At 42.6% G+C, this 26,293-nt stretch overlaps 1 protein-coding gene across 2 annotated transcripts in view; it reads right to left on the bottom strand.

Moving 5' to 3' along the window:
• Positions 1-20,013, bottom strand: part of LOC121584373 (kinetochore protein NDC80 homolog) — a 32,489-nt gene extending 12,476 nt beyond the window's left edge. Inside the window, exons 1-9 of one of the 2 annotated variants that reach the window (XM_045225864.1) lie at positions 19,913-20,013; positions 9,474-9,569; positions 9,287-9,370; positions 8,682-8,808; positions 8,280-8,452; positions 7,972-8,074; positions 4,399-4,488; positions 4,223-4,316; positions 3,990-4,090 (exon numbers count right to left, since the gene is read on the bottom strand). In XM_045225864.1, coding sequence (XP_045081799.1) covers positions 3,990-4,090; positions 4,223-4,316; positions 4,399-4,488; positions 7,972-8,074; positions 8,280-8,452; positions 8,682-8,808; positions 9,287-9,370; positions 9,474-9,562 — 861 coding nt within the window. In that variant the 5' untranslated portion in view covers positions 9,563-9,569; positions 19,913-20,013. Of the gene's footprint in view, positions 1-3,989; positions 4,091-4,222; positions 4,317-4,398; positions 4,489-7,971; positions 8,075-8,279; positions 8,453-8,681; positions 8,809-9,286; positions 9,371-9,473; positions 9,570-15,467; positions 15,585-19,912 lie in introns of those variants that run through there. The other variant, XM_041900204.2, reaches the window with a different exon arrangement.
• Positions 20,014-26,293: the final 6,280 nt, after the last annotated feature.

Genomic DNA, 26,293 nt, shown 5'->3' with positions numbered 1-26,293 from the left:
AAGTCGCTCTGGATAAAAATGTGAATTTAATTAATTCATTTATTTAATCTGGAGGAAACCTGGCCCCATCCCTACGGTGAAGCACGGTGGTGGCAGCATCATGCTGTGGGGATGTTTTTCAGCGCAGGGACTGGGAGACTAGTCAGGATCGAGGGAAAGATGAACTGAGAAAGTACAGAGAGATCCTTGATGAAAATCTGCTCCAGAGCGCTCAGGACCTCAGAATGGGGTGAAGGTTCACTCTCTTATTTGTACATAGAGGTTATGGGGAGGGCCAGTGGGGTAAGTAACTGATTTTGACACAGGTCTAGGTAGTTGTGGTCAGCTAGTGAAGAGGTCCCTACGTAATCACGTCATGTAGGCTAGTCGTCTCCCTACTGAATTTGATTCGTGGGAAGATAACTTTCACTGCCGGAGGAGAGGAATGAGGGCCAAACTGTTCCTGATGGTGATGCTAACCCCGCCAGTTCAGCATCACCACCGGCACCTCAACTAGCTAGTAGGCCTACTAGCGAGTCACACTCAGCGGGAGACAGGGAGCTGGGGGAGGGGGACAGTGCATCCACCGACAAAGTGCTCGGAGCAGGTGCAATTTGCAGTTGAAGAACAAGCAAACGTATAACCCCTGTCTTGTCATGCAGAATTCAAAGTTGGGCTGTACAACATGCAAAAAGGTAGGGAGCTTGGGTCTAGAAACGACTGGAGGGATAAAACTAGCAAAAGAGGGGGTGGAATGTACAGTAAATTAACATCCTATGCACCAGGCAAAAAAATTAAAAACGAAGAGCTCTCAGAAAAAAGGGTTTTGAACATGCCTGAACCAAGGCGCATTTGGTGGCAGCAAGCCTTGTAGACAAGGCTAGAGAGGACACCCAGGTTAACACTCAAAATAAAAATAGACTCTACAGCCGGAGTCTTCGGAAGAGCCTTAGAAGGAGGCTAAACATCACAGCCACAGGCCCGCTCATGGCTTGGAGCAAGAAGTTGACTCTCAGGAGTTAAATGGACTTGACATGGGGAGAGTCATTGTGGGAGGTTTTGAAAACTAAAGGTAGGACATTTATTTCCTTTGCCTTCACAGCACAAGTTTGTAATCTGAATATGTGCTTAATATTATCACATAGGCAGGAGGCCTATATATTCTCATACGTGTGTTCTGCTGTAGCCTACATTGATTTATTTTATTTGAAGTTATATTCCTGAATTGTGATATTTGTTCTACTGCTACATTGACGTCTTGAAAAGTATATGAAATTCGGGTCTTGTAAGCCCCACAGCTGAGTATGCGTGCATATGGCGGGTGTTCAGCAGTGTTGTCAAAAAATGTTGCTGTACATTGATGTCTAGAAAATTAGGCTATAAGAAAGTCGGACTTGTGTAAGCCCCGCAGCTATACTCAAGTATGTGGGCATACTGCAATGACCTCTAAAAGGCTTTGAATTAATCAGCACCTTGGAGAGTGCTGTGTGTTTCACCACCATAGATAGTAGGCTACTTGGCTGCTACGTTGTGTTTGACACTTTTTTCTCTCAATGTGTTCCGGTACGTCAGAGTAATTTTTCCAACAATTGTTTACAGACAGATTATTTCACTGTATCACAATTCCAGTGGGTCAGAAGTTTACATACACCAAGTTGACTGTGCCTTTAAACAGCTTGGAATATTCCAGAAAATGATGTCATGGCTTTAGAAGCTTCTGATAGACTAATTGACATCATTTGAGTCAATTGGAGGTGTACCTGTGGATGTATTTCAAGGCCTACCTTCAAACTCAGTGCCTCTTTACTTGACATCATGGGAAAATCAAATGAAATCAGCCAAGACCTCAGAAAAAATATTGTAGACCTCCACAAGTCTGGTTCATCCTTGGGAGCAATTTCCAAATGCCTGAAGGTATCACGTTCATCTGTACAAACAATAGTACACAAGTATAAACACCATGGGACAACACAGCCGTCATACCGCTCAGGAAGGAGACGCGTTCTGTCTCTTAGAGATTAACGTACTTTGGTGCGAAAAGTGCAAATCAACCCCAGAACAACAGCAAAGGACCTTGTGAAGATGCTGGAGGAAACAGGTACAAAAGTATCTATATCCACAGTAAAACGAGTCCTATATCGACATAACCTGAAAGGCCACTCAGCAAGGAAGAAGCCACTGCTCCAAAACCGCCATAAAAAACCCAGACTACGGTTTGCAACTGCACATGGGGACAAAGATCGTACTTTTTGGAGAAATGTCCTCCGGTCTGATGAAACAAAAATAGAACTGTTTGGCCATAATGACCATCGTTATTTTTGGAGGAAAAAGGGGAACGCTTGCAAGACGAAGAACACCATCGCAACCGTGAAGCACGAGGGTGGCACCATCATGCTGTGGGGGTGCTTTGCTGCAGAAGGGACTGGTGCACTTCACAAAATAGATGGCATCATGAGGAAGGAAAATTATGTGGATATATTGAAGCAACATCTCAAGGACATCAGTCAGGAAGTTAAAGCTTGGTCGCAAATGGGTCTTCCAAATGGACAATGACCCCAAGCATACTTCCAAAGTTGTGGCAAAATGGCTTAAGGACAACAAAGTCAAGGTATTGGAGTGGCCATCACAAAGCCCTGACCTCAATCCTATAGAAAATTTGTGGGCAGAACTGAAAAAGTGTGTGCGAGCAAGGAGGCCTACAAACCTGACTCAGTTACACCAGATCTGTCAGGAGGAATGGGCCAAAATTCACCCAACTTATTGTGGGAAGCTTGTGGAAGGCTACCCGAAACCTTTGACCCAAGTTAAACAATTTAAAGGCAATGCGACCAAATACTAATTGAGTGTATGTAAACTTCTGACCCACTGGGAATGTGATGAAATAAATAAAAGCCGAAATAAATCACTCTACTATTATTCTGACATTTCACATTCTTAAAATAAAGTGGTGATCCTAACTGACCTAAGACAGGGAATTTTTACTAGGATTAAATGTCAGGAATTATGAAAAACTGAGTTTAAATGTGTTTGGCTAAGGTGTATGTAAACTTCCGACTTCAACTGTATGTAAGAATGCTGTTCATTGACTATAGCTCAGCATTCAACACCATAGTACCCTCCAAGCTCATCATTAAGCTCGAGGCCCTGGGTCTGAACCCCGCCCTGTGCAACTGGGTCCTGGACTTCCTGACGGGCCGCCCCCAGGTGGTGAAGGTAGGAAACAACATCTCCACTTCGCTGATCCTCAACACTGGGGCCCCACAAGGGTGCGTGCTCAGCCCCCTCCTGTACTCCCTGTTCACCCATGACTGCGTGGCCAAGCACGCCTCCAACTCAATCATCAAGTTTGCACACGACACAACAGTAGTAGGCTTGATTACCAACAATGACGAGACAGCATACAGGGAGGAGGTGAGGGCTCTGGGAGTTTGGTGCCAGGAAAATAACCTTTCACTCAACGTCAACAAAACAAAGGAGATGATCGTGGACTTCAGGAAACAGCAGAGGGTGCACCCCCCTATCCACATCGACGGGACCGCAGTGGAGAAGGTGAAAAGCGTCAAGTTCCTTGGCATACATATCAATGTTTGATTTGATTTGAAAATAGCTGTGCAGCGACGCTCCCCATCCAACCTAACAGAGCTTGAGTGGATCTCCAGAGAAAAATGGGAGAATCTCCCCAAATACAGGTGTGCCAAGATTGTAGCGTCATACCCAAGAAGACTCGAGGCTGTAATCACTGCCAAACGTGCATCAACAAAGTACTGAGTAAAGGGTCTGAATACTTACATAAATGTGATATTTCAGTTTATTTGTAATAAATGTGCTAAAATTTATAAAAACCTGTTTGCTTTGTCATTATGGGGTACTGTGTGTAGATTGATGAGGAAAAAAACTATTTAATCTATTTTAGAAGAAGGCTGTAACGTAATAAAATGTGGAAAAAGTCAAGTGGTCTGAATCCTTTCCGAATTCACTGTATATATAGTCCTTAGATTCAAAGGACTAACCGTTTGGCTTTCTTTCTCCAGTCGCTCAACCTCATCCCTCAGCATCCTGTACTTCTCCTCCATGGACGCGAGAAGCGCTTCGTCAACGTTGTAAAGTCTCTCTGTAGAAATAAGTTGCCGTTCATGCGCTTGTTGCTGGTTATATGGTTATTTGTATATGTTCATTTGGAAGGAAAAGGCACAACTCACAATTAAAAACAATGAGAAATAATGACTTTGTCGTCACTGCTTACTTAGTTTAGCAAGATACTCTGCATCCTCTTCTTCAAACGTATCCGCTCCTTGCATGAACTTATTGTAGGTTTCAGCAGTGTAGTCCAGAAAGAGCTAGAAACGGAGGGGAAAGTGCAGGATCAAATAGAGGCCTAACATCCTAAATGGTTTTGTTGTGAGTAAATTGGCTCTGTACCTTGTTGAACTCAACCCCCTCCTCAATCTCTGTGCTTCCGTCAGAGAAATCAGCAAATAGCAGGTCCTGTTCACTCATACAGCAAAATATCTGTAAAACAATAACCAGAACATTCAGTATTATACAGAGCCATGATTGCATGGAACTCCCTTCCATCTCATACAGCGCAAGTGAACAACAAACCTGGTTTCAAAAAACAAATAAAATCACAGCACAACGCCTCTCCCCCATGTGACCTACCTTTGTGTGTATGTACTGACATGTACAGTGGGGAAAACAAGTATTTGATACACTGCCGATTTTGCAGGTTTTCCTACTTACAAAGCATGTAGAGGTCTGTAATTTTTATCATAGGTACACTTCAACTGTGAGAGATGGAATCTAAAACAAAAATCCAGAAAATCACATTGTATGATTTAAGTAATTAATTTGCATTTTATTGCATGACATAAGTATTTGATCACCTACCAACCAGTAAGAATTCCAGCTCTCACAGACCTGTTAGTTTTTCTTTAAGAAGCCCTCCTGTTCTCCACTCATTACCTGTATTAACTGCACCTGTTTGAACTTGTTACCTGTATAAAAGACACCTGTCCACACACTCAATCAAACAGACTCCAACCTCTCCACAATGGCCAAGACCAGAGAGCTGTGTAAGGACATCAGGGATAAAATTGTAGACCTGCACAAGGCTGGGATGGGCTACAGGACAATAGGCAAGCAGCTTGGTGAGAAGGCATCAACTGTTGGCGCAATTATTAGAAAATCACCGTCAGTCTGGGGCTCCATGCAAGATCTCACCTCGTGGGGCATCAATGATCATGAGGAAGGTGAGGGATAAGCCCAGAACTACACGTCAGGACCTGGTCAATGACCTGAAGAGAGCTGGGACCACAGTCTCAAAGAAAACCATTAGTAACACACTACGCCGTCATGGATTAAAATCCTGCAGCGCACGCAAGGTCCCCCTGCTCAAGCCAGCGCATGTCCAGGCCCGTCTGAAATTTGCCAATGACCATCTGGATGATCCAGAGGAGGAATGGGAGAAGGTCATTACTCGCCGTGTTTGGAGGAAGAAGAAGGATGAGTACAACCCCAAGAACACCATCCCAACCGTGAAGCATGGAGGTGGAAACATCATTCTTTGGGGATGCTTTTCTGCAAAGGGGACAGGACGACTGCACCGTATTGAGGGGAGGATGGATGGGGCCATGTATCGCAAGATCTTGGCCAACAACCTCCTTCCTCAGTAAGAGCATTGAAGATGGGTCGTGGCTGGGTCTTCCAGCATGACAACGACCTGAAACACACAGCCAGAGCAACTAAGGAGTGGCTCCGTAAGAAGCATCTCAAGGTCCTGGAGTGGCCTAGCCAGTCTCCAGACCTGAACCCAGCGACAGCCCCGAAACCTGAAGAATCTGGAGAAGGTCTGTATGGAGGAGTGGGCCAAAATCCCTGCTGCAGTGTGTGCAAACCTGGTCAAGACCTACAGGCAACGTATGATCTCTGTAATTGCAAACAAAGGTTTCTGTACCAAATATTAAGTTCTGCTTCTCTGATGTATCAAATACTTACAGAGAGGGAAAAAAGTATTTGATGCCCTGCTGATTTTGTACATTTGCCCACGGACAAAGACATGATCAGTCTATAATTTTAATGGTAGGTTTATTTGAATAGTGAGAGACAGAATAACAACAAAAAAATCCAGAAAAACGCATGTCAAAAATGTTATAAATTGATTTGCATTTTAATGAGGGAAATAAGTATTTGACCCCTCTGCAAAACATGACTTAGTACTTGGTGGCAAAACCCTTGTTGGCAATCACAGAGGTCAGACGTTTGTTGTAGTTGGCCACCAGGTTTGCACACATCTCAGGAGGGATTTTGTCCCACTCCTCTTTGCAGATCTTCTCCAAGTCATTAAGGTTTCGAGGCTGACGTTAGGCAACTCGAACCTTCCGCTCCCTCCACAGATTTTCTATGGGATTAAGGTCTGGAGACTGGCTAGGCCACTCCAGGACCTTAATGTGCTTCTTCTTGAGCCACTCCTTTGTTGCCTTGGCCGTGTGTTTTGGGTCATTGTCATGCTGGAATACCCATCCACGACCCATTTTCAATGCCCTGGCTGAAGGAAGGAGGTTCTCACCCAAGATTTGACGGTACATGGCCCTGTCCATCTTCCCTTTGATGCGGTGATGTTGTCCTGTCCCCTTAGCAGAAAAACACCCCCAAAGCATAACGTTTCCACCTCCATGTTTGATGGTGGGGATGATGTTCTTGGGGTCATAGGCAGCATTCCTCCTCCTCTAAACACGGCGAGTTGAGTTGATGCCAAAGAGCTCGATTTTGGTCTCATCTGACCACAACACTTTCACCCAGTTCTCCTCTGAATCATTCAGATGTTCATTGGCAAACTTCAGACGGGCCTGTATATGTGCTTTCTTGAGAAGGGGGACCTTGTGGGCGCTGCAGGATTTCAGTCCTTCACGGCGTAGTGTGTTACCAATTGTTTTCTTGGTGACTATGGTCCCAGCTGCCTTGAGATCATTGACAAGATCCTCCCGTGTAGTTCTGGGCTGATTCCTCACTGTTCTCATGATCATTGCAACTCCACGAGGTGAGATATTGCATGGAGCCCCAGGCCAAGGGAGATTGACAGTTCTTTTGTGTATCTTCCATTTGCGAATAATCGCTCCAACTGTTGTCACCTTCTCACCAAGCTGCATGGCGATGGTCTTGTAGCCCATTCCAGCCTTGTGTAGGTCTACAATCTTGTCCTTGACATTATTGGAGAGCTCTTTGGTCTTGGCCATGGTGGAGAGTTTGGAATCTGATTGATTGATTGCTTCTGTGGACAGGTGTCTTTTATACAGGTAACAAACTGAGATTAGGAGCACTCCCTTTAAGAGTGTGCTCCTAATCTCAGCTCGTTACCTGTATAAAAGACAACTGGGAGCCAGAAATCTTTCTGATTGAGAGGGGGTCAAATACTTATTTCCCTCATTAAAATGCAAATCAATTTATAACATTTTTGACATGTGTTTTTCTGGATTTTGTTGTTGTTATTCTGTCTCTCACTGTTCAAATAAACCTACCATTAAAATTATAGACTGATCATTTCTTTGCCAGTCGGCAAACGTACAAAATCAGCAGGGGATCAAATACTTTTTTCCCTCACTGTATGTCATGCAATAAAATGCAAATTAATTACTTAATAATCATACAATGTGATTTTCTGGATTTTTGTTTTAGATTCCGTCTCTCACAGTTGAAGTGTACCTATTATAAAAATTACAGACTTCTACATGCTTTGTAAGTAGGAAAACCTGCAAAATCGGCAGTGTATCAAATACTTGTTCTCCCCACTGTATGTGTAACTGATAGATGCACACACATGTTAATGTTTTTAAATGTATGTAAATTGTAAAGTAGTTTGTTATGTCGAAGCCCAGTAAGACTAGCGGTCGCCATGGCTGTCGACTAATGGAAATCATTATTCAAACCTTCATGTAGACAGGTAAGGTTATTAATGAGTTTAGAGATCAGGTAGTATTCTGCTGTACTAATACCCACCTTCACAGTATCGATGAGCCAGACAACAGCCCCCAAGACCTGTGGCCAGGTATGTGGTGCCCCAACAGAGTACATGGAACTTTTGGAGAGCGCAAATGGATACCTGCAATCAGAAATATACAGTCAGTATACTAGAACGAGGAACGGGCCAGCGTGCAAAAACAAGATGCAAACAGCAAATGATCACATCTGTGTCCCAAATAGCACCCTCTTCTCTATATAGTGCACTACTTTGGGCCAGGGCCCATAGGGATGCCATTTGGGACACAGACCATTTTTCACATGTATGGCAGAATGAGCTCATTTACCCCAAGTCTTTGAGAATCCTGGGGACCTCCTCCTCCACTTTGGAGGTGGGCATCTGGAAGGTGGGGTCCAGGAGGCAGTAGATGAACTCAAAGATCTTTAGGAACTCCTTGGTGGAGGGCGACTGGAGAGACTTGACCGACATTGAACCTGGAAAGCCCTTCTCTGACAGAAACTGGAGGAGAACAAGGGAAATGGCCGTAGAAAGTGTCTCAGTGAAGGAGTTCTGATCTAGGATCAGACCCCCCCCCGTTCATATAATCTAATTCATGAGGATGTAAAAGTGACAAAACTGATCCTAGATCAGCACTCCTACTCAGAGATGCTTTATAAATATTGGGCCCGGTCTTGAAAGACTTAAAAGTTCAGTGAGATTCTGTTGTCTATTAGGAGTCCATCTATACCTCACACAACTGTCTGATGCACTGCTGAACATAGGCCTTATCGTGTAAGGGCCGGGGATCCTTCATCTTCTCTGCACCTCCAAAGGCTCCAAAGGTGCTGTTGCGAGCCATGCCAGCCCCACTGGTCCTGAAAGGAGTTCATCAGCATTTATGGTACGACTTAAGCCTTGTTCACATTGGGAGTTTGAAGTGACTCAAATACTATTTTTTTGGCATATCTGATTAGAATCTGTTATTTTTCCTGTAGTCTGAACAGCCAAAAAGCACATGGAATCAGACATTTCAAGCCACAAATATGATTCCTGACCATGCGACTTGTCTGAACGGTCAAATCATCTGATGTGTTTGCCATCAAGTGGTTTTTAGAGACTGTTATTTGGCATATCTTGTTATTTATAAAAATGTGCACTGTTGGGAGTACTCGAGGACTGGAGTTGGGAACCACCGATTTAGAGCATTTAGCCTTTGCTGTGTGTAAAATGACTGGCGGTGTGAAATGGCTCCCAATCATATAGTTTCACTAACAGGAATAGTCTTTGTCTGGCATGGTGACAGTGATAGAGAACTAGGTGTTTAACAGTCTTTTCTTCAGTGCAGGGACTTACCGACTACCAAAAAAGCTGGTTCTTCTCTCGGATGTGACTGACTGGGGCTTAGGAATGTTCAACTTTCCGAAGGATGGTTGTTTGCTGGGAACAAATATTGATATGCTCATTGTAATAGCAAATACATATCCGATATTTATGACAGGCTGTTAAAGCAACTTCCATTTATGTTCGTTTGCCAACTTACCTCTGCGGTGTTGCATAAACCATGCTCATTCTGTTGCTTTCAACTCTTTGAGGGAGCTCAGAGAGCCTACTGCTGGATGCTCGGCTCATCCTGGATCTGGTGAAAGAGAATGAATAAAATACATAGCCAGCTACATACATGTAGGCTATACATGGATAGCCAGGCCAGTTAATGTTCAAATAGTCTAGCAAATGTTCCCCAACTTGTATACCAGCCAGCTAACTGCAAATGTCTTCACATGAACAATGAAAGATGTGCGTACTAACAGGAAGTGGGGCGGACCACCACTAACTAGGGTGACCACATGTCCCTCATTTTGGCCCTTTGTCCCCCAACCAAACAATCATGTCCTATTCATATCCTGAAAGAAAAAGATCTCACTACAATTAATGTTAATAGAAAGTTAGCAAAAATAGATAAGATCTTGCTACCATGGAAAGGAAAATACGTGTCTATTTCTGGAAAAAAATCACCCTGATTAACTCTTTAGTTACAGTGAGGGAAAAAAGTATTTGATCCCCTGCTGATTTTGTACGTTTGCCCACTGACAAATAAATTATCAGTCTATAATTTTAATGGTAGGTTTATTTGAACAGTGAGAGACAGAATAACAACAACACAATCCAGAAAAACGCATGTCAAAAATGTTATAAATTGATTTGCATTTTAATGAGGGAAATAAGTATTTGACCCCCTCTCAATCAGAAAGATTTCTGGCTCCCAGGTGTCTTTTATACAGGTAACGAGCTGAGATTAGGAGCACACTCTTAAAGGGAGTGCTCCTAATCTCAGTTTGTTACCTGTGTAAAAGACACCTGTCCACAGAAGCAATCAATCAGATTCCAAACTCTCCATCATGGCCAAGACCAAAGAGCTCTCCAAGGATGTCAGGGACAAGATTGTAGACCTACACAAGGCTGGAATGGGCTACAAGACCATCGCCAAGAAGCTTGGTGAGAAGGTGACAACAGTTGGTGCTATTATTCGCAAATGGAAGAAACACAAAAGAACTGTCAATCTCCCTCGGCCTGGGGCTCCATGCAAGGTCTCAACTCGTGGAGTTGCAATTATCATGAGAACGGTGAGGAATCAGCGCAGAACTACACGGTAGGATCTTGTCAATGATCTCAAGGCAGCTGGGACCATAGTCACCAAGAAAACAATTGGTAACACACTACGCCGTGAAGGACTGAAATCCTGCAGCGCCCGCAAGGTCCCCCTGCTCAAGAAAGCACATATACAGGCCCGTCTGAAGTTTGCCAATGAACATCTGAATGATTCAGAGGAGAACTGGGTGAAAGTGTTGTGGTCAGATGAGACCAAAATCGAGCTCTTTGGCATCAACTCAACTCGCCGTGTTTGGAGGAGGAGGAATGCTGCCTATGACCCCAAGAACACCATCCCCACCGTCAAACATGGAGGTGGAAACATTATGCTTTGGGAGTGTTTTTCTGCTAAGGGGACAGGACAACTTCACCGCATCAAAGGGACGATGGACGGGGCCATGTACCGTCAAATCTTGGGTGAGAACCTCCTTCCCTCAGCCAGGGCATTGACAATGGGTCGTGGATGGGTATTCCAGCATGACAATGACCCAAAACACATGTCCAAGGCAACAAAGGAGTGGCTCAAGAAGAAGCACATTAAGGTCCTGGAGTGGCCTAGCCAGTCTCCAGACCTTAATTGCATAAAAAATCTGTGGAGGGAGCTGAAGATTCGAGTTGCCAAACGTCAGCCTCGAAACCTTAATGACTTGGAGAAGATCTGCAAAGAGGAGTGGGACAAAATCCCTCCTGAGATGTGTGCAAACCTGGTGGCCAACTACAACAAACGTCTGACCTCTGTGATTGCCAACAAGGGTTTTGCCACCAAGTACTAAGTCATGTTTTGCAGAGGGGTCAAATACTTATTTCCCTCATTAAAATGCAAATCAATTTATAACATTTTTGACATATGTTTTTGTGGATTTTGTTGTTGTTATTCTGTCTCTCACTGTTCAAATAATCCTACCATTAAAATTATAGACTGATCATTTCTTTGTCAGTGGGCAAACGTACAAAATCAGCAGGGGATCAAATACTTTTTTCCCTCACTGTATATTTAATTTTAATATGCCACTTAGCAGATGCTTTTATCGTGCATAAAAACGTTTTTGTGTATGGGTGGTCCCGGGGATCGAACCCACTACCCTGGCGTTACAAGCACCGTGCTCTACCAGCTGAGCTACAGAGGACCACAGTATCCAAGTTTACCTATTTGCTTATGGCTTTTGCCTACACCTAGCAACGTGTTAAAAAACAACAACATCGAAGCAAAAAATATTCAATTTCATTTGGAACGGCAAGCCAGACAAAATTAACTGGGCCTATATATATATATATATATATACAGTGCCTTTGGAAAGTATTCAGTCCCCTTGACTTTTTCCACATTTTGTTACGTTATAGCCTTATTCTAAAATTGATTAAATAAAAAAATGTCCTCAGCAATCTACACACAATACCCCATAATGACAAAGCGAAAACAGTTTATTTTATTTTAGCAAATGTATTAAAAATACAAAACCAAGCCATGAGGTCGAAGGAATTGTCTATAGAGCTCCGAGACAGGATTGTGTCGAGACACAGATCTGGGGAATGGTACCAAAACATTTCTGCAGCATTGAAGGTCCCCAAAAACACAGTGGCCTCCATCACTCTTAAATGGAACAAGTTTGGAACCACCAAGACTCTTCTTAGAGCTGGCCGCCCGGCCAAACTGAGCAATCGGGGGAGAAGGGCCTTGGTCAGGGAGGTGACCAAGAACCCGATAGTCACTCTGACAGAGCTCTAGAGTTCACTGTGGAGATGGGAGAACCTTCCAGAAGGACAACCATCTCTGCAGCACTCCATCAATCAGGCCTTTAAGGTAGAGTGGCCAGACGGAAACCACTCCTCAGTAAAAGGCACATGACAGCCCGCTTGGAGTTTGCCAAAAGGCACCTAAAGGCTCTGATAATGAGAAACAAGATTCTCTGGTCTGATGAAACCAAGATTGAACTCTTTGGCCTGAATACCAAGCGTCACATCTGGAGGAAACCTGGCACCATCCCTATGGTGAAGCATGGTGGTGGCAGCATCATGCTGTGGGATGTTCTACAGCGGCAGGGACTGGGAGACTAGTCAGGATCGAGGCAAAGATGAACAGAGCAAAGTACAGAGAGATCCTTGATGAAAATCTGCTCCAGAGCGCTCAGGAACTCAGACTGGGGCGAAGGTTCACCTTCCAACAGGACAACGACCCTAAGCACACAGCAAAGACAACGCAGGAGTAGCTTCGGGACAAGTCTCTGAATGTCCTTGAGTGGACCAGCCAGAGCCTGGACTTGAACCCGATCAAACATCTCTGGAGGGACCTGAAAATAGCTGTGCAGCAACACTCCACATCTAACCTGACAGAGCTTGAGAGGATCTGCAGAGAAGAATGGGAGAATCTCCCCAAATACAGGTGTGCCAAGCTTGTAGCATCATACCCAATAAGACTCAAGGCTGTATTCGCTGCCAAAGGTGCTTCAACAAAGTACTGAGTAAAGGGTCTGAATAATTATGTAAATGTGATTTCAGTTTATATTTTATAAATGTTATAAACCTGTTTTTGCTTTGTCATTATTGGGTATTGTGTGTAGATTGATTAAAAAATAACTATCATTTTTAGAATAAGGCTGTAATGTAAAAAATGTGGGAAAAGTCAAGGGGTATGAATACTTTCCGAAGACACTGTATATAGTGAACTAAAATATAAACGCAACATGTAGTGTTGGTCCCATTTTTCATGAGCTGAAATAAAAGATCTGACATTTTCCATACACACAAAGAGCTTGTCTCAAATGTTGTGCACAAATTTGTTTACATCCCTGTTAGTGAGCATTTCTCCTTTGCCAAGATAATCCATCCACCTGACAGGTGTGGCATATCAAGAAGTTGATTAAACAGTATGATCATTACACAGGTGCACCTTGTGCTGGGGACAATAAAAGGTCACTCTAAAATGTGCAGTTTTGTCACAATGCCACAGATGTCTCAAGTTTTGAGGGAGCGTGCAACTGGCATGCTGTTTGCAGGAATGTCCAACAGAGCAGTTGCCAGAGAATGTAATCTTAATTTCTGTACCATGTCGTTTTAGAGAATTTGGCAGTACATCCAACCGGCCTTACAACCGCAGACCACGTGTAACCACGCAAGTCCAGGACCTCCACATCCGGCTTCTTCACCTGCGGGATTGTCTCAGGAGGGGGAGAGGGGGGGGTGCTGAGGAGTATTTCTGTCTGTGTGGAACAACTCATTCTGATTGGCTGGGCCTGGCTCCCCAGTGGGTGGACCTGGCTCCCAGGTTGGTGGGCCCATGCCCTCCCAGGCCCCCCCATGGCTGCACCCCTGCCCAGTCATGTGAAATCCATAGATTAGGGCTTAATGAATTTATTTCAATTGACTGATTTCCTATGAACTGTAACGCAGTAAAATCGTCGAAATTGTTGCATGTTGCGTTTATATTTTTGTTCAGTATAGTTTGTTAACACCCTCTGCTCACGAAACAGTAATTCAAGAAGATCTAAATGCATATTCCCATGAAACTGATTGCGCTCAAATGATTGGCATGCAGACCCAGTTTGGACATTTCGCTGGTAAAACGTGAAGAATTATCATTCACGATTGACAGTGATGATGCCATGGCCTATTTTGAAATTAGGTATGCCTAACAATATATATGTGTGTTTGAGACAACTTAGTGTCTTGAGACAATATGTGTTGGCATTGGCAGACGTTGCAATTGGAGGATACATTTTATTTTATGCAGATTCTACAATTATATTTAATAGGCTACATCTGTCAGTACCAACGTTAAGAGATGACATTATTTACATGTGTATTGCTCTCCAGCACCTAAACAATGTGCACTACAACACCATGAGCAGGAGGGGGATTTGCGTGTGTGTGAGGGGGAGGCTTACACTGTAGGCTACAGTGTAGGTTACATGCCATGACTGCTAAATAGCTACACTTACTATTTGAATTGACCTCTGTATTTTATTCTTCTTTTTGCACCTTCACAGGGCCCTACACATTACGCACACTGATACTCCCAACACAACACTCACTCCATCATTTGCTCACACACATAATTATTCTACAATGTAAAAAATAAAAAATAAAAAAAAATAATCCTTGAATGTGTAGGTGTGTCCAAACTCTTGACTGGTAGTGTACATACAATCATCATATATACTGCTACTACTCTGTTTATATATAGTACCTGTCACCTACTCATTCAAGGGTTTTTCTGTATTTTTACTCATTTGCCATGAGTGTGAAAAGCTGTCATCAAGGCAAAGGGTAGCTACTTTGAAGAATCTCAAATATAAAATATACTTTTTTGGCTACTACATGATTCCATATGTGTTATTTCATAGTTTTGATGTCTTCACTTCATTATTCTACAATGTAGAAAAAACCCTGGAATGAGTAGGTGTGTCCAAACTTGACTGGTAACGTTACTGATGCCTAATCAACTTAATGTTACCACTTTACATATCTACCTCTAACGAGCCAGTATCCATCCCTAAAATTGTAAACAGTGTAGATATATTTTTATATATCGTGTGTTTTTGTTCCACCTTGTTATTTTTTGTATTACATTGTTATCGATTATTACATTGTTGGGGTTACAGCTTACAAGAAAAGCATTTCACTGTACTTTTGCATGTGACATTAAAACTATACATTTCCTGTGATATAACGTTAGCTAGCTATATTGTTTAAAGAATTTCATTCCACTGGGGCAACATCCAATTACTAACTACTATTAGACTTGTAAAGCATAAGCTAAAGCTAATTTAGCCAACTAGTTAACGTTAGCTAGCTAGTCTTTTAGAATTCGCCTGAGGTATTACAATTAAATATTGCTAGCTATAAATTAAATTCAACAACCTATTGAGAAGTATTTCAAACAAATACGTACCTTTCCATTTTCGATAACCTTAAAATAATCCGTTTAGAAACTTCTGTTTCTACGTAGCTAATTAGCTAACAGGTCAAAATATCCGCCAAAAACTTTAAACACAACGGACGTTCTTCTTCGGTGCGGTTTATCGGCGGTTGGCATCCAACGTTATGGTGCATTACCGCCACCTACTGTACTGGAATGTGGGCCAGAGACAGGGAGAAACTACGTCCTACCTGCCAGCCCCGTTTCTTTAAAAAAATATAACAATATCTTTGAGACTATATCTAATGAAGTTCTACTCAATATACTCTTTAAACTAATTTAATGTATCCCCTTCTCCCTCATACTAGATCTCCTCCTCTCTCTTTCCCTCTGATACTGCCCACACTGTAGCAATACATGCTCAACGGTCTCTGTTTCCTGGCAATAATCACACTTTCCTGTTGGATGCTTTCCTATCAATAATAATAATAATAATAAGCCATTTAGCAGACGCTTTTATCCAAAGCGACTTACAGTCATGCGTGCATACATTTTTGTGTATGGGTGGTCCCGGGGATCGAACCCACTACCTTGGCGTTACAAGCGCTGTGCTCTACCAGCTGAGCAGTCTTATTCCACCCTTAATCTTATAAAAATAGCCTCCTCTCTTCTGTCCCTTCCTGCCGTCCTCCCCGAATTTCCTCTGTACTTGAAATAAATGCCTGCCCTTAATATCTACATTCCACTGCTCCTGCCATCTCTGCACCATCACTTTCCATATCAGCCTTTTTGCCTCTGCCTTGCTCATTGAAACTACAACATCAACAACCCCACTACTACAGTGGGGGAAAAAAGTATTTAGTCAGCCACCAATTGTGCATGTTCTCCCACTTAAAAAGATGAGAGAGGCCTGTAATGTTCATCATAGGTACACGTCAACTATGACAGACAAATTGAGATTTTTTTCTCTCCAGAAAATCACATTGTAGGATTTTTTATGAATTTATTTGCAAATTATGGTGGAAAATAAGTATTTGGTCACCTACAAACAAGCAAGATTTCTGGCTCTCACAGACCTGTAACTTCTTCTTTAAGAGGCTCCTCTGTCCTCCACTTGTTACCTGTATTAATGGCACCTGTTTGAACTTGTTATCAGTATAAAAGACACCTGTCCACAACCTCAAATAGTCACACTCCAAACTCCACTATGGCCAAGACCAAAGAGCTGTCAAAGGACACCAGAAACAAAATTGTAGACCTGAACCAGGCTGGGAAGACTGAATCTGCAATAGGTAAGCGGCTTGGTTTGAAGAAATCAACTGTGGGAGCAATTATTAGGAAATGGAAGACATACAAGACCACTGATAATCTCCCTCGATCTTGGGCTCCACGCAAGATCTCACCCCGTGGAGCAAAATGATCACAAGAATGGTGAGCAAAAATCCCAGAACCACACGGGGGGGACCTAGTGAATGACCTGCAGAGAGCTGGGACCAAAGTAACAAAGCCTACCATCAGTAACACACTACGCCGCCAGGGACTAAAATCCTGCAGTGCCAGACGTGTCCCCTAGCTTAAGCCAGTACATGTCCAGGCCCGTCTGAAGTTTGCTAGAGTGCCTTTGGATGATCCAGAAGAGGATTGGGAGAATGTCATATGGTCAGATGAAACCAAAATATAACTTTTTGGTAAAAACTCAACTCGTCATGTTTGGAGGACAAAGAATGCTGAGTTGCATCCAAAGAACACCATACCTACTGTGCAGCATGGGGGTGGAAACATCATGCTTTGGGGCTGTTTTTCTGCAAAGGGACCAGGACGACTGATCCGTGTAAAGGAAAGAATGAATGGGGCCATGTATCGTGAGATTTTGAGTGAAAACCTCCTTCCATCAGCAAGGGCATTGAATATGAAACGTGGCTGGGTCTTTCAGCATGACAATGATCCCAAACACACCGCCCGGGCAACGAAGGAGTGGCTTCGTAAGAAGCATTTCAAGGTCCTGGAGTGGCCTAGCCAGTCTCCAGATCTCAACCCCATAGAAAAACTTTGGAGGGAGTTGAAAGTCTTTGTTGCCCAGCGACAGCCCCAAAACATCACTGCTCTAGAGGAGATCTGCATGGAGGAATGGGCCAAAATACCAGCAACAGTGTGTGAAAATCTTGTGAAGACTTACAGAAAACGTTTGACCTGTGTCATTGCCAACAAAGGGTATATAACAAAGTATTGAGAAACTTTTGTTATTGACCAAATACTTATTTTCCACCATAATTTGCAAATAAATTCATAAAAAATCCTACAATGTGATTTTCTGGATTTCTTTTTCTCATTTTGTCTGTCATAGTTGACGTGTACCTATGGGCCATGGATGCCATGGATTTGTAGTACCTCATAAAGCAGGTCTTGTCTGCTACGTGAGCTAAAGGACTGAAGATAACAAACTATAGTTTTGGCAAGTCGGTTAGGAAGTTTACATACACTTAGTTTGGAGTCATTAAAGCTAGTTTTTCAACCACTCCACAAATGTCTTGTTAACAAACTATAGTTTTGGCAAGTCGGTTAGGACATCTACTTCGTGCATGACACAAGTAATTTTTCCAACAATTGTTTACAGACAGATTATTTCACTTATAACATTTTACATTTACATTTTAGTCATTTAGCAGACGCTCTTATCCAGAGCGACGTACAGTTAGTGAATACATTTTTTTTTTTTATACTGGCCCCCCGTGGGAATCGAACCCACAACCCTGGCGTTGCAAACGCCATGCTCTATCAACTGAGCTACATCCCTGCCGGCCATTCCCTCCCCTACCCTGGACAACGCTGGGCCAATTGTGCGCCGCCCATGAGTCTCCCGGTCGCGGCCGGCTGCGACAGAGCCTGGATTCGAACCAGGATCTCTAGTGGCACAGTTAGCACTGCGATGCAGTGCCTTAGACCACTGCACCACTCAGGAGCCTATTATAATTCACTGTATCACAATTCCAGTGGGTCAGAAGTTTACATACACTAAGTTGACTGTGCCTTTAAACAGCTTGGAAAATTCCAGAAAATGATGTCATGGCTTTAGAAGCTTCTGATAGACTAATTGACATCATTTGAGTCAATCGGAGGTGTACCTGTGGATGTATTTCAAGGCCTACCTTCAAACTCAGTGCCTCTTTGCTTGACATCATGGGAAAATCAAAAGAAATCAGCCAAGACCTCAGAAAACAAATTGTAGACCTCCACAAGTCTGGTTCATCCTTGGGAGCAATTTCCAAACGCCTGACGGTACCACGTTCATCTGTACAAACAATAGTACGCAAGTATAAACACCATGGGACCACACAGCCGTCATATCGCTCAGGAAGGAGACGCATTCTGTCTCCTAGAGATGAACGTACATTGATGCGAAAAGTGCAAATCAATCCCAGAACAACAGCAAAGGACCTTGTGAAGATGCTGGAGGAAACAGGTACAAAAGTATCTATATCCACAGTAAAACAAGTCCTATATCGACATAACCTGAAAGGCCGCTCAGCAAGGAAGAAGCCACTGCTCCAAAACCGCCATAAAAAAGCCAGACTACGGTTTGCAACTGCACATGGGGACAAAGATTGTACTTTTTGGAGAAATGTCCTCTGGTCTGATGAAACAAAAATAGAACTGTTTGGCCATAATGACCATCGTTATGTTTGGAGGAAAAAGGGGGTTGCTTGCAAGCCGAAGAACACCATCCCAACCGTGACACACTGGGTGGCAGCATCATGCTGTGGGGGTGCTTTGCTGCAGGAGGGACTGGTGCACTTCACAAAATAGATGGCATCATGAGGAAGGAAAATTATGTGGATATATTGAAGCAACATCTCAAGACGTCAGTCAGGAAGTTAAAGCTTGGTCGCAAATGGGTCTTCCAAATGGACAATGACCCCAAGCATACTTCCAAAGTTGTGGCAAAATGGCTTAAGGACAACAAAGTCAAGGTATTGGAGTGGCCATCACAAAGCCCTGACCTCAATCCTATACAACATTTGTGGGCAGAACTGAAAAAGTGTGTGCGAGCAAGGAGGCCTACAAACCTGACTCAGTTACACTGTATTAAATGTATTTGGCTAAGGTGTATGTAAACTTCCGACTTCAACTGTACTTGTGCGGGGCTTACACAAGTCAGAATTTCTCATAGCCACATTTTCTAGACATCAATGTACAGCAACATTTTTAGATGACACTGCAGAACACCCGCCATATGCACACATACTCAGCTGTGGGTCTTACAAGACCCGAATTTCATATAATTTTCAACACATCAATGTAGCAGTAGAACAAATATCACAATACAGGAATATAACTTCTAATAAAATAAATCAATGTAGGCTACAGCAGAACACACATATGAGAATATATAGGCCTCCTGCCTATGTGATAATATTAAGCACATATTCAGATTACAAACTTGTTCTGTGCTGTGAAGGCAAAGGAAATAAATGTCCTACCTTTAGTTTTCAAAACCTCCCACAATGACTCTCCCCATGTCAAGTCCATTTAACTCCTGAGAGTCAACTTCTTGCTCCAAGCCATGAGCGGGCCTGTGGCTGTGATGTTTAGCCTCCTTCTAAGGCTCTTCCGAAGACTCCGGCTGTAGAGTCTATTTTTATTTTGAGTGTTAACCTGGGTGTCCTCTCTAGCCTTGTCTACAAGGCTTGCTGCCACCAAATGCGCCTTGGTTCAGGCATGTTCAAAAACCTTTTTCCTGAGGGCTCTTTGTTGTTGTTTTTTTTGTTTTTTTACGTCTGATGCATAGGATGTTAATTTCCTGTACATTCCACATACTCTTTTGCTAGTTTTATCCCTCCAGTCGTTTCTAGACCCAATCTCACTACCTTTTTGCATGTTGTACAGCCCAACTGAATTCTGCATGACAAATCAGGAATTATACGTTTGCTGTTCTTGAACTGATGAAAATTATAGGCCTCTCTCATCTTTTTAAGTGGGAGAACTTGCACAATTGGTGGCTGACTAAATACTTTTTTCCCCCACTGTATGTGCTTGTTAGCCAGTACACCAACCAACTGCCTCGTTCCCCTCCACCGCCACATGGGCTGGGACCCAAGTATATATTTTCTGTATACTCATCTGTCTAATCCTGCCATGGATTTGTAGTACCTCATAAAGCAGGTCTTGTCTGCTACGTGAGCTAAAGGACTGAAGATAACAAACTATAGTTTTGGCAAGTCGGTTAGGAAGTTTACATACACTTAGTTTGGAGTCATTAAAGCTAGTTTTTCAACCACTCCACAAATGTCTTGTTAACAAACTATAGTTTTGGCAAGTCGGTTAGGACATCTACTTCGTGCATGACACAAGTAATTTTTCCAACAATTGTTTACAGACAGATTATGACACGGGGTGGCAGCATCATGCTGTGGGGGTGCTTTGCTGCAGGAGGGACTGGTGCACTTCACAAAATAGATGGCATCATGAGGAAGGAAAATTATGTGGATATATTGAAGCAACATCTCAAGACGTCAGTCAGGAAGTTAAAGCTTGGTCGCAAATGGGTCTTCCAAATGGACAATGACCCCAAGCATACTTCCAAAGTTGTGGCAAAATGGCTTAAGGACAACAAAGTCAAGGTATTGGAGTGGCCATCACAAAGCCCTGACCTCAATCCTATACAACATTTGTGGGCAGAACTGAAAAAGTGTGTGCGAGCAAGGAGGCCTACAAACCTGACTCAGTTACACCAGCTCTGTCAGGAGGAATGGGCCAAAATTCACCCAATTTATTGTGGGAAGCTTGTGGAAGGCTACCCAAAACGTTTTACCCAAATGAAACAATTTAAAGGCAATACTACCAAATACTAATTGACTGTATGTAAACTTCTGACCCACTGGGAATGTGATGAAAGGAATAAAAGCTGAAATAAATCATTCTCTCTACTATTATTCTGACATTTCACATTCTTAAAATAAAGTGATGATCCTACCTGACCTAAAACAGGGAATTTTTACTAGGATTAAATGTCAGGAATTGTGGAAAACTGAGTTTAAATGTATTTGGCTAAGGTGTATGTAAACTTCTGACTTCAACTGTACTTGTGCGGGGCTTACACAAGTCAGAATTTCTCATAGCCACATTTTCTAGACATCAATGTACAGCAACATTTTTAGATGACACTGCAGAACACCCGCCATATGCACACATACTCAGCTGTGGGTCTTACAAGACCCGAATTTCATATAATTTTCAACACATCAATGTAGCAGTAGAACAAATATCACAATACAGGAATATAACTTCTAATAAAATAAATCAATGTAGGCTACAGCAGAACACACATATGAGAATATATAGGCCTCCTGCCTATGTGATAATATTAAGCACATATTCAGATTACAAACTTGTTCTGTGCTGTGAAGGCAAAGGAAATAAATGTCCTACCTTTAGTTTTCAAAACCTCCCACAATGACTCTCCCCATGTCAAGTCCATTTAACTCCTGAGAGTCAACTTCTTGCTCCAAGCCATGAGCGGGCCTGTGGCTGTGATGTTTAGCCTCCTTCTAAGGCTCTTCCGAAGACTCCGGCTGTAGAGTCTATTTTTATTTTGAGTGTTAACCTGGGTGTCCTCTCTAGCCTTGTCTACAAGGCTTGCTGCCACCAAATGCGCCTTGGTTCAGGCATGTTCAAAACCTTTTTCCTGAGGGCTCTTTGTTGTTGTTTTTTTGTTTTTTTTACGTCTGATGCATAGGATGTTAATTTCCTGTACATTCCACATACTCTTTTGCTAGTTTTATCCCTCCAGTCGTTTCTAGACCCAATCTCACTACCTTTTTGCATGTTGTACAGCCCAACTGAATTCTGCATGACAAATCAGGAATTATACGTTTGCTGTTCTTGAACTGATGAAAATTATAGGCCTCTCTCATCTTTTTAAGTGGGAGAACTTGCACAATTGGTGGCTGACTAAATACTTTTTCCCCCACTGTATGTGCTTGTTAGCCAGTACACCAACCAACTGCCTCGTTCCCCTCCACCGCCACATGGGCTGGGACCCAAGTATATATTTTCTGTATACTCATCTGTCTAATCCTGCCATGGATTTGTAGTACCTCATAAAGCAGGTCTTGTCTGCTACGTGAGCTAAAGGACTGAAGATAACAAACTATAGTTTTGGCAAGTCGGTTAGGAAGTTTACATACACTTAGTTTGGAGTCATTAAAGCTAGTTTTTCAACCACTCCACAAATGTCTTGTTAACAAACTATAGTTTTGGCAAGTCGGTTAGGACATCTACTTCGTGCATGACACAAGTAATTTTTCCAACAATTGTTTACAGACAGATTATGACACACGGGGTGGCAGCATCATGCTGTGGGGGTGCTTTGCTGCAGGAGGGACTGGTGCACTTCACAAAATAGATGGCATCATGAGGAAGGAAAATTATGTGGATATATTGAAGCAACATCTCAAGACGTCAGTCAGGAAGTTAAAGCTTGGTCGCAAATGGGTCTTCCAAATGGACAATGACCCCAAGCATACTTCCAAAGTTGTGGCAAAATGGCTTAAGGACAACAAAGTCAAGGTATTGGAGTGGCCATCACAAAGCCCTGACCTCAATCCTATACAACATTTGTGGGCAGAACTGAAAAAGTGTGTGCGAGCAAGGAGGCCTACAAACCTGACTCAGTTACACCAGCTCTGTCAGGAGGAATGGGCCAAAATTCACCCAATTTATTGTGGGAAGCTTGTGGAAGGCTACCCAAAACGTTTTACCCAAATGAAACAATTTAAAGGCAATACTACCAAATACTAATTGACTGTATGTAAACTTCTGACCCACTGGGAATGTGATGAAAGGAATAAAAGCTTAAATAAATCATTCTCTCTACTATTATTCTGACATTTCACATTCTTAAAATAAAGTGATGATCCTACCTGACCTAAAACAGGGAATTTTTACTAGGATTAAATGTCAGGAATTGTGGAAAACTGAGTTTAAATGTATTTGGCTAAGGTGTATGTAAACTTCCGACTTCAACTGTACTTGTGCGGGGCTTACACAAGTCAGAATTTCTCATAGCCACATTTTCTAGACATCAATGTACAGCAACATTTTTAGATGACACTGCAGAACACCCGCCATATGCACACATACTCAGCTGTGGGTCTTACAAGACCCGAATTTCATATAATTTTCAACACATCAATGTAGCAGTAGAACAAATATCACAATACAGGAATATAACTTCTAATAAAATAAATCAATGTAGGCTACAGCAGAACACACATATGAGAATATATAGGCCTCCTGCCTATGTGATAATATTAAGCACATATTCAGATTACAAACTTGTTCTGTGCTGTGAAGGCAAAGGAAATAAATGTCCTACCTTTAGTTTTCAAAACCTCCCACAATGACTCTCCCCATGTCAAGTCCATTTAACTCCTGAGAGTCAACTTCTTGCTCCAAGCCATGAGCGGGCCTGTGGCTGTGATGTTTAGCCTCCTTCTAAGGCTCTTCCGAAGACTCCGGCTGTAGAGTCTATTTTTATTTTGAGTGTTAACCTGGGTGTCCTCTCTAGCCTTGTCTACAAGGCTTGCTGCCACCAAATGCGCCTTGGTTCAGGCATGTTCAAAAACCTTTTTCCTGAGGGCTCTTTGTTGTTCTTTTTTTTGTTTTTTTTACGTCTGATGCATAGGATGTTAATTTCCTGTACATTCCACATACTCTTTTGCTAGTTTTATCCCTCCAGTCGTTTCTAGACCCAATCTCACTACCTTTTTGCATGTTGTACAGCCCAACTGAATTCTGCATGACAAATCAGGAATTATACGTTTGCTGTTCTTGAACTGATGAAAATTATAGGCCTCTCTCATCTTTTTAAGTGGGAGAACTTGCACAATTGGTGGCTGACTAAATACTTTTTTCCCCCACTGTATGTGCTTGTTAGCCAGTACACCAACCAACTGCCTCGTTCCCCTCCACCGCCACATGGGCTGGGACCCAAGTATATATTTTCTGTATACTCATCTGTCTAATCCTGCCATGGATTTGTAGTACCTCATAAAGCAGGTCTTGTCTGCTACGTGAGCTAAAGGACTGAAGATAACAAACTATAGTTTTGGCAAGTCGGTTAGGAAGTTTACATACACTTAGTTTGGAGTCATTAAAGCTAGTTTTTCAACCACTCCACAAATGTCTTGTTAACAAACTATAGTTTTGGCAAGTCGGTTAGGACATCTACTTCGTGCATGACACAAGTAATTTTTCCAACAATTGTTTACAGACAGATTATGACACACGGGGTGGCAGCATCATGCTGTGGGGGTGCTTTGCTGCAGGAGGGACTGGTGCACTTCACAAAATAGATGGCATCATGAGGAAGGAAAATTATGTGGATATATTGAAGCAACATCTCAAGACGTCAGTCAGGAAGTTAAAGCTTGGTCGCAAATGGGTCTTCCAAATGGACAATGACCCCAAGCATACTTCCAAAGTTGTGGCAAAATGGCTTAAGGACAACAAAGTCAAGGTATTGGAGTGGCCATCACAAAGCCCTGACCTCAACCCTATACAACATTTGTGGGCAGAACTGAAAAAGTGTGTGCGAGCAAGGAGGCCTACAAACCTGACTCAGTTACACCAGCTCTGTCAGGAGGAATGGGCCAAAATTCACCCAACTTATTGTGGGAAGCTTGTGGAAGGCTACCCAAAACGTTTTACCCAAATGAAACAATTTAAAGGCAATACTACCAAATACTAATTGAGTGTATGTAAACTTCTGACCCACTGGGAATGTGATGAAAGGAATAAAAGCTGAAATAAATCATTCTCTCTACTATTATTCTGACATTTCACATTCTTAAAATAAAGTGATGATCCTACCTGACCTAAGACAGGGAATTTTTACTAGGATTAAATGTCAGGAATTGTGGAAAACTGAGTTTAAATGTATTTGGCTAAGGTGTATGTAAACTTCCGACTTCAACTGTACTTGTGCGGGGCTTACACAAGTCAGAATTTCTCATAGCCACATTTTCTAGACATCAATGTACAGCAACATTTTTAGATGACACTGCAGAACACCCGCCATATGCACACATACTCAGCTGTGGGTCTTACAAGACCCGAATTTCATATAATTTTCAACACATCAATGTAGCAGTAGAACAAATATCACAATACAGGAATATAACTTCTAATAAAATAAATCAATGTAGGCTACAGCAGAACACACATATGAGAATATATAGGCCTCCTGCCTATGTGATAATATTAAGCACATATTCAGATTACAAACTTGTTCTGTGCTGTGAAGGCAAAGGAAATAAATGTCCTACCTTTAGTTTTCAAAACCTCCCACAATGACTCTCCCCATGTCAAGTCCATTTAACTCCTGAGAGTCAACTTCTTGCTCCAAGCCATGAGCGGGCCTGTGGCTGTGATGTTTAGCCTCCTTCTAAGGCTCTTCCGAAGACTCCGGCTGTAGAGTCTATTTTTATTTTGAGTGTTAACCTGGGTGTCCTCTCTAGCCTTGTCTACAAGGCTTGCTGCCACCAAATGCGCCTTGGTTCAGGCATGTTCAAAAACCTTTTTCCTGAGGGCTCTTTGTTGTTGTTTTTTTTTGTTTTTTTACGTCTGATGCATAGGATGTTAATTTCCTGTACATTCCACATACTCTTTTGCTAGTTTTATCCCTCCAGTCGTTTCTAGACCCAATCTCACTACCTTTTTGCATGTTATACAGCCCAACTGAATTCTGCATGACAAATCAGGAATTATACGTTTGCTGTTCTTGAACTGCAAATTGCACCTGGTCCGAGCACTTCGTCGGTGGATGCACTGCCCTCCCGCAGTTCCCCTACTCCCTCTCA

Source organism: Coregonus clupeaformis, chromosome 16 (assembly GCF_020615455.1).
Source record: "Coregonus clupeaformis isolate EN_2021a chromosome 16, ASM2061545v1, whole genome shotgun sequence".
Taxonomy (NCBI): Eukaryota; Metazoa; Chordata; class Actinopteri; order Salmoniformes; family Salmonidae; genus Coregonus; species Coregonus clupeaformis.
This window is presented reverse-complemented; position numbering and strand designations above follow the sequence as displayed.